The sequence below is a fragment of the Episyrphus balteatus genome, chromosome 1 (genome assembly GCF_945859705.1).
Source record: "Episyrphus balteatus chromosome 1, idEpiBalt1.1, whole genome shotgun sequence".
NCBI lineage: Eukaryota > Metazoa > Arthropoda > Insecta > Diptera > Syrphidae > Episyrphus > Episyrphus balteatus.
Genome location: NC_079134.1, coordinates 113206440 through 113220438, shown reverse-complemented (window position 1 = coordinate 113220438; position 13999 = coordinate 113206440). Strand labels below are relative to the sequence as shown.

General features: G+C 27.8%; 1 protein-coding gene across 34 annotated transcripts in view; it reads left to right on the top strand.

Moving 5' to 3' along the window:
* The window catches only part of LOC129906991 (serine/threonine-protein kinase MARK2), a 157585-nt gene that overhangs the window by 120156 nt on the left and 23430 nt on the right, over positions 1 to 13999 (top strand). For 16 of the 34 annotated variants that reach the window (XM_055983006.1, XM_055983003.1, XM_055982999.1 and 13 more), the window contains 7 exons: positions 1639 to 1751; positions 1916 to 2096; positions 5522 to 5639; positions 7269 to 7396; positions 7465 to 7624; positions 8258 to 8401; positions 12700 to 12788. In XM_055983006.1, the coding sequence (XP_055838981.1) occupies positions 1639 to 1751; positions 1916 to 2096; positions 5522 to 5639; positions 7269 to 7396; positions 7465 to 7624; positions 8258 to 8401; positions 12700 to 12788 (933 nt within the window). The remainder of the gene's footprint in view (positions 1 to 1638; positions 1752 to 1915; positions 2097 to 5521; positions 5640 to 7268; positions 7397 to 7464; positions 7625 to 8257; positions 8402 to 12699; positions 12789 to 13999) is intronic. The other 18 variants (XM_055983020.1, XM_055983019.1, XM_055983026.1 and 15 more) reach the window with 11 other exon arrangements.

Here is a 13999-nt window from a genome sequence, read left to right as displayed (position 1 = left end):
TCTTTTGCAAAAATTTGTAAATTCTTACTTAAACATTTGGTAAAACATGAAGTTTAACTTTTATTTTGTTTTAAAGTTTTAATTAAAAAAATATACATATATTTTCCCTTCCAACCGATCAAACATAAGTTCTATTAAAATTAAAAATATAGTGATTCGAATTGACAGTGACTATTACATCTTTTTCATTTTCACGAAATATTGACCATTGTCACAACCACACCAAATTACAAATCATACAGTGACTTTTCGTGACACTTCCAGACCAGCCAGTAAAAATTTAACCTAGACTCCAAGAACAAATGCTTACTTCACCTTTTTTCTTCCAGTAAAGTTCAATTGGGATTCGAACAATTTGAAACTATGGAAAATTTATACAAAAGAGATTGGCTTTGGATCGTTTTCGTGAAAAAAATTTGCTTTACATTGCTTAATTCTCACGAAAATAATAAACAAAAGTATCTCGTTCCATTTAGTGAATTTTACAATACATATTAGCACATACTGCAATATTAAAGTTATGAAATAGAAATAAAAAATAGTTGATTTACTTGATTTGTACTCGGTTTTCTTGTATTGGTTGGTTTGGTTTGAGGTTGGGTTGGAGACTAGCCACATTGGAACGTTTAAAGACGATGGTTCTGTATAATACAATTGTTTATTTACATGTATATTTCATTCATTTTTTCAGTTTACTTAACAATTGCACGAAAAAGATTGCTCTTGAATTAAGTAAAGGTCTTTTAATAGATAATGTTAATATACATACAAACATATTCTAAGTTATATTTTGTTTCTGTTGACATGGACTAAAACATTGCAATGAACAAGCAGAAGTTGATTCAGGTTTTTTTGTTTAAGTTTTTAGAATGTAAATGTGCATTACGTTGTTGGATTTTACAACTTTCGTAAAACAAAATTGAACAATATGTAGTGTCAACTATGTAATTCAATTAAAGCTAAGACAATGTCGTTTTACCATTTACGTAGGTCTTTAAATTAAATATTAACTTGTAGTTTCCAATATATACGTTTAATAGCATTACATACCAACAATAGAGATAAAATTAATTCTTTATTTATTCTGTGGCAGTGTTCAAAAATTTTGTAAGTTTCATAATTTTTTAACAAGGACTCAGAAATCTCATAAACATAAATACATTTTTTAATATTTATCATGTGAACGTGTCATTAAGTTTTTAATCATAAGTTTGTCTATATCTGTTTTTTTTTTTTTTGTTTTTTAGTTAAATGAAGCTCATTTTTGGAAATCAAAATATAAAAATATCATGTAGTGTAAATGTTTTTTTTATATACAAAGAACATACATTATAAAACATATCTTTAGAAACATTTAAATGTTGCAGAGAAAATTGTTGTTTTTGTTCATGTTCTATTCGTAAAATTAATATGTATGTTGTTTGTAATAGTTATATATTTATGCACACATTTAAGACAACAAACTTATCTCTTTTTTACTCTCTAACCAATATAATTTATTTTCTTTCTTTTTTTATCCTCGAAAATTCAACTTTTCTGCGTTATGGTAACTCAAACAAAAATTAAATTAATACAAAATCTTAACAACAAATATATATTGTGGTTTATGAAACGAACACAAAATTTAAAAATATGTAGAAGCTCTTGTTGCAATGGGTTACAATAGGCAAGAAATTGAAAATTCGTTGTCACAAGTTCGCTACGATGATGTTTTCGCCACATATTTGCTTCTAGGAAGAAAAAGCACTGATGTAAGTTAAACATTATTATTTTAAATATTTTTCTCACACAAATTTTCGGCTTTGATTTTTTTTTAAATTTTTAAATCTTACTTTTCTAACTTTTTATTTAATAATTCGCTTTTCTGTGATTATAAATTAAAAAAAATAATTTCTTTTGAATTTCAATTTTACAGCCCGAAAGCGACGGATCCCGATCAGGGTCATCCCTTTCGCTTCGTAATATTGCTGGAAACGATGGGGCTGCCGTTGGAAATTCATCCGTACAGAGTCCAACACATCGTGGCGTTCATAGAAGTATTTCAGCTTCCAGCACGAAGCCAAGTCGGCGCGCCTCATCTGGCGCTGAGACATTACGTAAGTCTATTCCTCATCAATGTTTCGATATTTTCAGTCTATTTTGCGAGTTCTTGTTTTGATGCCCTGCCGCCAGCTTAGCAAAAAATTGGTGTTTTATTGTTTGATTTGGTAACAGATTGCTAAATATTATTTTTGTTAAAAAAAAAAAAAATGTTCACACATATAACAATTATCACATACATACTTACATCACAAATTATTCATGAAACTAATTTGGAAATAAGGAAAACATGTTCATTTGGAATTTCGGTGCAGTTTATTTGTCTTAGTTTAAATATATTTGCATGCTTAAATTTGAACTTCCTTTGAACCGAATTTCCTTCCACAAAATACTAATGTTTTTTTATAATATATTTATATTTTGAACATTTCTTAATGATTTTAAAGTTTGGTAATATATATATTTTTTTTAAATGGGTTTCTAAATAAAGAACTGAGTAAACCATAATCAAAAAAATAATTGGTATGGTTCTCAATTTAAAATTTCATAGCAGAAGTCGTTTTATAGCTTCAAAGATTTAAAATTTTTTTCAATATTGTAACTCAGCAATTTTACCACTGTTTTGCACTCTTCGTAGTGATGGCTTCTTAAACTGCTTCATAAACATAAAATTTGGCTCTATGACTTATATTTTTGTTCAAAGAAAACTCTTTTCATGATTATGGTTTTACAAATTGGTAAATTTCACTGTGCTACAAAATAAAAAAAAAAAAATACACCCGAGAAATAACATAGTGTAGGCTGTTCGTATGGTCGAATAATGCATAAAAATATTTTTGTTATATTTTTGGAACCCTCCATTTTTTTTTTATTTACAAAAAACCATTTTTACAGATCTTACGATGTAATCTATCAATATTTCAGTCATTTTTCTAACAAATCTCAATATGTTATATGTTTTTGGAAAGAGGATTTCCACACCTTTTGAATGATGTATAGAAGTCTATTGTTTAAACAAATTAAGTGTAGGTTTTTATCCCACAAATCTTGAAAAAGTGATTTTTTTCCCAATTTTTTCAACTTTACCCAATTTTTTTTGCAAAATAAAACAAACAAAAAAATAAAGTAAGGTTATATTCTGAGAGAATATACATTTAGGCACAAATTGGCGTATTTGTTTTTGAAATTTGACCAAAACTGGGGAATCTATGCTACTTTTTCGTAAATAGAAAATGTGGCTTTTCATGATGTGAATTGCAAGGTGCACAATAGGGTGTTCGTTATTTTAAAATAATTAGAATTTCTATGCTCCTAGGATCTTATATGGTTTAAAATTAACTAAAAAAAATATTCCCCAAATTTCAAGTCTCTAACTTAATTCTAACCCGTGCCGCCAAGCGGTTGAAGTTTCTTATGGGAATAACATGGAGTTTCTTGGACCTTGTTCCATCAATTTTAAATTCCAGCCAAACCATTCGTTCAAAAAATTTAAAACTTTACAGACTCAAATTTAATAAGTGTAGCTATCATGTGAAAATTTTTCAGATTTTTAATTGTTATAATTTTAGAGATTTAGCTTGGTAAAAAAAGTCATTTTTTCAGACTTTTTCAAACATCGCTTTTTACCCGTTTAATGTCAAAAAATTAAAAAACATACGTTTTTATTCACAAATAAGCTTAGTATGTATATTTATTTACTACAGTACTTTTTCTTAAATCGGGAACACGTTTTTTGAATATCGATGTGACTTGAAGAATGAATACACAACAAATATTTTATATAACTATGAATTTAATTTGCATTTTAAATATACATGCTATGCTTATTTGTAATTAAAAATGTAAGTTTCTTAAAATTTTGGCATTAAACGTTTAAAAAGCGATTTTTGAAAAAGTCTGAAAAAATGACTTTTTTTACCAAGCTAAATCTCTAAAATTATAACAATTAAAAATCTGAAAAATTTTCACATGATAGCTACACTTATTAAATTTGAGTCTGTAAAGTTTTAAATTTTTTGAACGAATGGTTTGGCTGGAATTTAAAATTGATGGAACAAGGTCCAAGAAACTCCATGTTATTCCCATAAGAAACTTCAACCGCTTGGCGGCACGGGTTAGAATTAAGTTAGAGACTTGAAATTTGGGGAATATTTTTTTTAGTTAATTTTAAACCATATAAGATCCTAGGAGCATAGAAATTCTAATTATTTTAAAATAACGAACACCCTATTGTGCACCTTGCAATTCACATCATGAAAAGCCACATTTTCTATTTACGAAAAAGTAGCATAGATTCCCCAGTTTTGGTCAAATTTCAAAAACAAATACGCCAATTTGTGCCTAAATGTATATTCTCTCAGAATATAACCTTCCTTTATTTTTTTGTTTGTTTTATTTTGCAAAAAAAATTGGGTAAAGTTGAAAAAATTGGGAAAAAAATCACTTTTTCAAGATTTGTGGGATAAAAACCTACACTTAATTTGTTTAAACAATAGACTTCTATACATCATTCAAAAGGTGTGGAAATCCTCTTTCCAAAAACATATAACATATTGAGATTTGTTAGAAAAATGACTGAAATATTGATAGATTACATCGTAAGATCTGTAAAAATGGTTTTTTGTAAATAAAAAAAAAATGGAGGGTTCCAAAAATATAACAAAAATATTTTTATGCATTATTCGACCATACGAACAGCCTACACTATGTTATTTCTCGGGTGTATTTTCAGTGTCGCACCGTGTTTTTGGTTCAAAATTAAAAAAAAAATTGTATTCAAAAATGTAAACTACTACATGTTTTTTTCCCATTGACTGGAGAGAAATGAAAACTCTTAAGTACTACTCGAAAAATTTACCGAAAACTAAACTTTACGTTTGCGTGCCTCCGATTTCAATTCTGTCTTTCAGCCTGGAATCGATTTTCTCTTCTGATGGTCTCCCAAATATGCTGTTCTGCCAGAGATTTATCAAAATTGTTTGTTTGGAGCTATATAAAAACTTGATTTTGCATCAAAAATATTTCTGGTGCAAACGTGATGCTTTTTAGGTATGGTAGTGTTTCCGTGCCATACAAAGAGTTGTGATGCAAAAGCAGTGATGCGTTTATGGATTCATCCAAGATCTTTCATTTCACCCTTAAATAATATATATTACCGACTTATTATTATTTTTTTTTTATTTAATATTTTATATTTCTTACATGGCTTTTATTTAAACATTTTATTTGTAAACAAGTTCAAATACATGAATATTCAATCAGAACAATACTCATTATGTCATAGAAAAAACAAAGACACAAAATCCTCATGTTTAAATTGGTATATTTTGATTCGCTTGCTAAATTCGAGTATCAAAAAAAAAAAACATTTATATACTCAAAAACAGACAACTATACAAAATTCAAAATTATCCCATACTAACAACAAATATATCCCCCGCTCAATCCCAGCAATCATAATTCATCGTTTTTTAATATTCAGAAATATTCCATCGTTTTATCACAGGTGTTGGTCCAACAAATGCAGCGGCTACGACAACTCCGGCAGGCAATAATCACAGTGGAACAGGAACCGGTACAACAGCAGATCGATCTTCAATGTAAGTTAATCATAAATTTGGCAACTGATTTGAAAAGAGTTAATAAGATTAATTAATATTTTTTTGTATATAATGCGAAAATTTAATCGTACAACTATTTAATGTGTATTTTTAGATACTTTTTTAAAATCCATACGAAAAAACTGCGGGTGGCAATGGTGCAGTGGATGTAGTACTTGACTGCTAACCTGAAGGTTGTGGGTTCGAGCCCTACCTCAGGCAGCATTCTTTTCTTAATCCCCCAGCTTGGAAGCCACCCGTGGCTTCCAAGCTGGGGGTAATAATCATCTTATTCTCAATTCACTGTACCAACAAAAAATCTTTCCTATCTTTCTATTCCTTCTAACTAGTGCCGTGCAGTTGCATTTAAAAGACCTTAGGTCTTACAGGCATATAGTTAAATTAAAAAAAAAAAAAAAAAAAAATCGAGAAAAATAATTTTTTTAACTCCGTAGTTTTTACACAAGATTCTTGACGAAATCTGAACTTTCAAAATTAACTCAATATAAGTTCAAGTGACCTCAGCTCCCAATATTTTATAAAGCGTTTCGCCCAGGTACGACAGTGGGCTCATCAGTTAGATCTGTCGTACCCTTACTAAGACGCCTTATTTTGGTCGATGTTTACCGACACTATATAAAACTCACAGCATGAATATACTTAAAATAAAAATAATTTTAATAATTTTTTATTATTTTTGTTATTTTTTTCTTCGTTATTTCAAAATTAACTGTCAATTTATTAATTTTAGTGCCATTTATGAGTAATATGGTGTACTATTTCGATAAAGTACAATTATATTTAAAAATTATAACTTATTTATGGAATTACATATATTTTCAGAGTCAGTCTTTTTTTTTCAAACAAATACAGAAAATCAACCCTTCTTCAATATTGTCTCCAAATTTTTTGTCGACATAAAGTGAAAACCTTCTAACTCTACATAATAATACTTTCAAAAATTGATTAAAAATAAAAAAGCTTTTAAATCTTAACAATTCTTTTAAATAAAGTAGTTTGGAGTCAAAAGAATAACATTTAGAAATTATTTATTTTGTCATACTTTTGTCAGGACTATAAAAGTGCAGTTTCCACTTTAAGCTGACAATGAGTTCCTGTTATCTGTACTCCAAGCTTTCTAGAAGCAATACAAACTTTTTTTTAAATAAATGCTGAGAAATCTACATATCAATAAAACATCGTTGAAAACTCCCATAAGTTGTTTTTTTTCTAAAAAAAAAGGTAAAATTACTCATGTTAATTAAAAATTGACGACGCCAAATTTTTTGCAATGCAGGAAGGGCGAGAAAAAAGTTTTTTGCTCCTAAACTAGATTTTTTGGGTGTATAATAAATTGTTTTGAGTGTTACACTTCCACAGTGAAATTACTCATCCATGTTTTATCGTAAGTAGAATAGCAATCACTTTGTATCATCGGTTTTTGTTTTGAACTTGTGCAGTGTATCTACACTAACCAAATATGTTCAAAAACTTCAGCATGTATTATTCATACAAATATAGATAGATTAATTAAAATAAAGACTTTGAATATGGGATAAAAATAGTTTTTGGTAACAATACCATTCAAACACAGTTAAACTCAACACTATTTTTCTTTCTTATTTACAGAAGTAGTAATTTCAAACGGCAAAATACCATTGATTCAGCAACAATAAAAGAAAACACTGCTCGGTTAGCAGCACAAAATCAAAGACCCGCATCAGCAACACAGAAACCAATTTCATCCGGAGATAGTTGTAAGTTACAAAAATAAAAAAACACTGAGATTGCTAAGGGAAGTGTATTTTGTTTTTCTATTCATCAGCAGTTACCAGTCCAGCGAAGCCTCGTTCATCATCAAAATATGATCCTACAAATGGAAATCGAACAGTCGGTCCAAGTGGTATGATACCACGACGATCAACGACTCTATACGAAAAGACTTCATCGACGGAGAAGACCAATGTTCTACCAACAGAATCAAAGTACGTTCTATTGAAAATTATTTTATAGAAAATAACTCCTTCCAAGTTTTAATGTTTTTCTCCCTCGCCCCCCCCCCCCCCCCACTCTCCACCATGATATTTTTCTTATTTTGTTTCGAGTTCCTTATGTTAACGAGTGGACATCATTTTTAATTATCTGTTTTTTTTAGCCGATATCTGTTTATGTTTCTCTCTTAGTCTACATAATTTCTAACTTGAAAATTGATGGTCTTGATTATACAAGTCTGAGTTTAATTTTTGTTTGTGAAGGTGTGCTAGTACGATACACTTTTACAATATCATCTTCATTTTAAAACAAAATTTATCCTTAATTTATCTAAGAAATAAAAAAAAAATAAAAGTAATTTTACGAGCTCTGAACTTTCTTCTGTAGTTTACTTTTTCCTCTATCTTAAAATCGTTTTATTTATTAAAATGCAAATCTTTATATTGTTCAAAGTGCTATGGCATTCTAACTTTTCTTTTTCTTTCTTTTTTTTTATTTGAAATTTAATACTTTGCAAAAACAAATCAAATTAAAATGCTATCGAAATGCACGTTTTTGCACTTCTTGATATTTGCAACAACAAAAACTTTAACAAATCATTTACCATTAAAAAATAAAAATATCAGTTTTGTGACAACCATTTCCGAATTATCAAGGAGTGGATCGGCCGCTCCAAGTGGTAAGGGCCATGTAAAGAGCGCCTCGGTTTCTAGTCCCGGTCCATCAGTAGCTGAGAGTAGTGGCGCTTCAAATGACCCACTTGGATCGAGGTATAAATTTTGTTAATCAACAACACAAATCACTCACATTTTTTATTATTTTTATTTTATATTAAAATGTGTTGTTTTTTTAGAACCCTTATTTCCTGTTAGACTTGAGTTACGTTATGTTATGTCGTTTTCCATTGGACTTTTTTGTCAGAAACTCAATCAAAAAACAAATTAATAATAATAAATTTTCAAAGCAGTAATTAACTGAAAGATTGTATAGAGGAAGTGTAAATCAAATGTATTCGTTTTGTCTTTTGGCAAATTATATCTGTAAATGACTACACATACATTACATTAATATTTTTTCTATTTCTGACTTAAAATCGAATAGCAAAATTCTCATCCCGATATGTTTTAATATGATTGTTCAAAGCTTTCATAAATTCTGTTCATTTTTGATCCAATATGGAAAACGACATTTCAAACATAAGGTGCAAGAATTGCGTAGATGCAGAAATTTTTCAGATACTGAGTTTTGCATTTTCTCAAAATGAGATAAGCGCATTTTGATCCTTACAAACAAAGGAGACAATGGAAATATAAAATTTTAACCGTAGTTTCTGATCAATAAAAAAAGCGTTTACGCCGTTTTTGCTCCTAATGTGGGATTTGTTATAACTTATAACTCTTCGTAATTGTCAAAATTATTGAGTTTTGTACTTATTTCATTAAATTACTTTTTGTTTCAATTTGAATGTTTTTAGTTTTAGTTTAAATCAAACTATAATTCAGTTATTTTGTTTTACTTTCTTTTTTGTATTTTCTTTGAATTACTGTGGAAATTAATTTCAGATTACTTTCAGTTTTTGCCTTTTCTAAGAAAATCTTATTTGTTTTGAGATATTTTAAAAATATGGCCCAAATTTAGCAGGATCCAGAATTCAAACATTTCCAACGTTGAAATGAAGTTGAACTTAATATTTTTTTTAATATATTTAGTAAAGATATTATTTATATTTAAACATTTTTGTGATGACTTTAAAAAGTAGTTCCAAAAATAGGATTAAATTTTACTCTGAGAATCAAAAGTTTAAGGAAAACAACTTACTTACTTGGAATAATTGTTATGTTCCCTTTTTCTAGTATTCATTAAAAATTGTTATTCATATAATTTATTTTTATTTTTTGGTTTGATACGAAAAAATTGTTATGAAATAATATATTTGTGAACTATGACGTTTTTCATAAAAATTAGTTTATTATCAGAATCAATGTAGTTAAGATGGCATAGGGTCATATGTCCAATGGTCAATATTCTATACCGAACTTTAAATCTGCCCAGAGGGTAAGAGTTCTATAATATAATTATTAAGTGTCTAAAAAAATTCTAGGAGTACAAATTCATAAAAAAATGTAAATAGAACCAGAAAATTTAAAAATTTGGATATTTGAATATTTTGAAGTCACAAAGAGAACTTCATATTTTTCAAAACCATTTTTTAAGGATTTATATTTTTAGGATAATAATTTTTTGTCTAATATTCCAACTAAGAACGTACCGCATCGTGCGTGGGTCGCACAGTTTTAATCACCAATTACCTCTTCCGAGACATTTATAATTAAAGTCCATGGTACCGCCACATTGAGGCTTTCGCTTATTGAGTTCTACATTGAAAGATAAGGATTAATCCATATACCGATGTTTTTAATAAACTCTATAATTAAATTATCTAAAATTTCGAGTTTGAAAATAATAAGCTCTCATAAACTTTCTCTTACAAATTGGTATTCAATTTTTTTTTTATTTGAATCTTCTTGGATTTTCGCGAACCGATACCTCGATAGGGCTGTATATCTAATATTTGTTTTCCAAATCTATGAGGTAGTGTAGGATCTTACAATTTTTTTTGTTTGTTGAAATAGTTAAGCACACTCTGAGATTTTGACCTATAAACTTATGAACATTTGACTCTTTGCCTTCCTAGACGTGCTGTGACCCTTACCAATCTCTCTTTCTACCCCATTATTCGACATTTACACATTTACTGCTTCAGACACTTGTTTTCACATTGATTAAAATCTAATCAAGAAAACCCTTTTATTTAAAAAAAAAGATTGCATGCTGAAGTTATCTTTGATTTCCTTAACTTTATTTCTTCAGCAATTAGTTTTTTCATTGCAATGATATATTTTTTTTACTGTAAAGTTTCCGAATAATAACAAATTAATTAATTCTTTCTTTCCATATGCTCTTCGTCCTAATAACTTCGTCTTTGTCAACTATTATTAAACGTGCTTCAAAATGTGTCGGACACAAATCAAATTAAAAATGTATACTAAAAAAAAAAATTCATAAAAATCCTATAAAAACAATATATATCAATATATGCGACATAAATCGACGATTTTGTTTGTAAATACGATGAATCATCTTTTTTTGGTGAGTTAACGAATTCGTTTTTAAGCCATTTAGATTTATTTTTAAATTAAATTTTTAAATAGAATGCTTTTAACTAAGAAATTTGTTGAAACTTACTACATTAAGTATTATTATTTCTGCTGCTTTTTTGTTTTGTTTATCCACACATAAACACATTTTAAATTGTGATTTTGCTGGGTTTCCATTTAAACAAGCTTTATTTTTTTTTATTACATCTTTTTGGAATGAAAGGCAATTTTAATATTAATTCGCTTAGTTTTTTTTTTTTGTTTGGTTTTAATAATGTTATACTATTTGCATCTGATTCACATTATTTTTTTATATAATTAATTAATTATAATAGTTAATTATAATCTTGGTTGCAGAAAATGTATTCATTCTGAATATCTTTGCATCGATGCATCACTTCCGTAAAATCATCAATGCCTACATGCTCATTAATCATTTACTTTTGTTTAAAAACAAATTAAATTAATTTGCTAGAGATTTTGTAATAAACGAAGATATCTGTGTTATGAAATATTTCTTTTTTTTTTCAAATAAGGACAATACATAATAATTTGTTAGACAAAATACTTGTGTAAATACAAAAGATTTTAAAATGCATCATTGAATATCGAAGAGCAAACCAATTTACGTGCACCATGGGAATTATTAATTGAGTTTGAGTTATTTGTATGTAACAACTACGGTCCAAGAGAAAAAAAATAGTGGTCTGTATTTGGCATTATTGGTTTTGTGTCAAAAAAAATACTAGGTTTTATTTAAAACCAATCAAAACGATGATGGAGAAATCCAAAAAGTTTTCCATTTTAATTAAACTTTTCAAATGTTATATTCGAAGCGATTCCAATAAAACTGCAAGTCAATAATGTAGTCAGTTTAATGCTATGACAAAATAAACACAGTAACACATATTAATAAATTTTCGTTGAATAAACGCTAAATTTTGTTTCGATCTCCTTATATTGCTCTCAGCATAGGTGATAAAAATTGCATATTAAAAAAAAAAAAAAAAAACAATCATAAAAAAGGCCAATGCATTTGCTTATATCATTAATTATTCCCAGTGTTGTCCTTTGTTTGTTTCGTAAATTAGATTTGGCCTGTAAAATGTCTATGTTGTCACATTTAAGTTATTTTAATTTTATTTCATGAATTTTTTGCTTCCTCATATTTCAAACATTACTAGAATGGATTTTTTATAATCAATGTTCCGCTATTAATTCTGGATCGAATTCTTTAATATCCTGAACTTTTAAGAAATATATACCAACAATTCGACTATAGTTTTGTAGCGGAACATCGAGCCTGAATTAATCATATGTAGATTCACTAAACACCCTTATTTTAAAAACATTGTATTGTAGAGCTTTAAAATATCATGCTATTTTTATTATATTTTTCAAACTTATTTAACTTTTTTAATTTAATTTTTAATTTCATACGTTTTTTTCTTTCTTTTTTGATTTCTTCGCCATTTCATACAAAAATTCTATTTGTGAATGCAAACACCACCACCAAAAACTAAAAATGCAAAAAAAAAAAAAACTATTACGTTTGGCTACAACTACCAACTCACTCTGCGCCGCTCTTCTTTTCATCATTCCAATAAAAAAAAATGTTCAATCACATTTCAAACATCATCCGATCGTGTGTTTTTAAAAACAATGCAACCAAATGCCATAATGTTATAACTTAATGCGCATGTTAATAATTTTTTTAATGCAATTGTTTTATTAACTTTGTAACGGAATATGACAAAAAAAAATTAATTCAACTGCGAAACGCACTTTGCTTTAAACCCTTTTGATTTATTTTCTTTGTTTTTGTTTTTTTTTTTTTTTTACTTTAATAATTGGAAATGTGTGTTGGAATTTTTTTTCGCAAAATACAATTGCATATAAAAAAATATTAGTTTGCTCGATCGACTTAGAATGACATCGGCTGTTAAATCTAGCAGGCATTTTCCAAGGAATGTACCATCACGATCAACCTTCCATTCGGGTGAGTTTTTTTTGCTCAATGTTTTGTTTTTTTTCATTTAAGGTTTTTTTTTTAATATAATTTATATTAACATTTTTAGTTGTATTTTTTGTTTTGATAATCAAAAAACTCTTATATGTTTTATTATTTATTGTTTATTATTAAATCAAGTTTAAGTTTTGAATCAGAAAAAAAAAGACATTACCATCCTCTTGTCGTTGTTTTTTTCTGTCATCATTAAATAGCTTTGTTTCTTTCTAAAAATATATTTTTGCTTTTTTTTTTATTAACTATTTGTTTAAAACAAAAATTAATTTGAAATTTATTCGAGACACAATGAAAATGTTTAAATAATGCATTTCTCCTAGCATGAACAAAACTAAAGTTTTAGTGATTACTGCAGCAGAATTTCATACAACATTAATTTTTGTTCAACAGTTGTACACAACCAAATAATTATAAAATAATTATTTTGTTTTTATTTTAAATCTAAGTTTTAAATATAAAAATGAGATACAGTCACTTTCCATATTTAATTTTTAATTGTATGTTCTTATGTGAACAGTGTACATTTACATACAAATATGTATGTTACTAATTTTACTTAATATCTGTGAATCATATACCAAACGTTGTATTTTCTTTTTTATTGAATGAGATCTATGTATGTGCCTCTCAATTAAAATGATTTGAATAAAAAGGCACTTTAAATAAGCAGTCTTTTTTCTAACTTTGTGTTGCAAAACATGAAAATGACACATTAATTTTTCTTAAGTGATTTCAAAATATTCGCAGAAATATGTCTTTTTTTGTTCTTTTTTTGTAACTTTCATAAGCATCAATAAAGGTACGCTGTACACGAATGGCTAAGCAGGGTCCACATAAGGTTGATGAACACATTCAACAAACGTTATATTTACATGTACTTAATCGGCCTTATCACGAATTCCATTAGTATCGGAAATTTTCTACGATTCCCGAAAAAGCAATCACAGAATTCATTCGTAATGGAAAATTTCATACAAATCGACAAAACAATTGGATTTTGTGATTGTTTTTTTTGTGAATCGTAGTAAAGTTCCATACGAATGGAATGGAAGGCCGAATGTATTGAACGTATGTTAAACGTGTTGGTCAACATAGTGTGGTTTTAGGAAGTGTGTAATGATAGTGAGTATAAAAAAACTAGGCTACATTGAGATGCTCATATTTCTAAAACACTTATTTGGTAA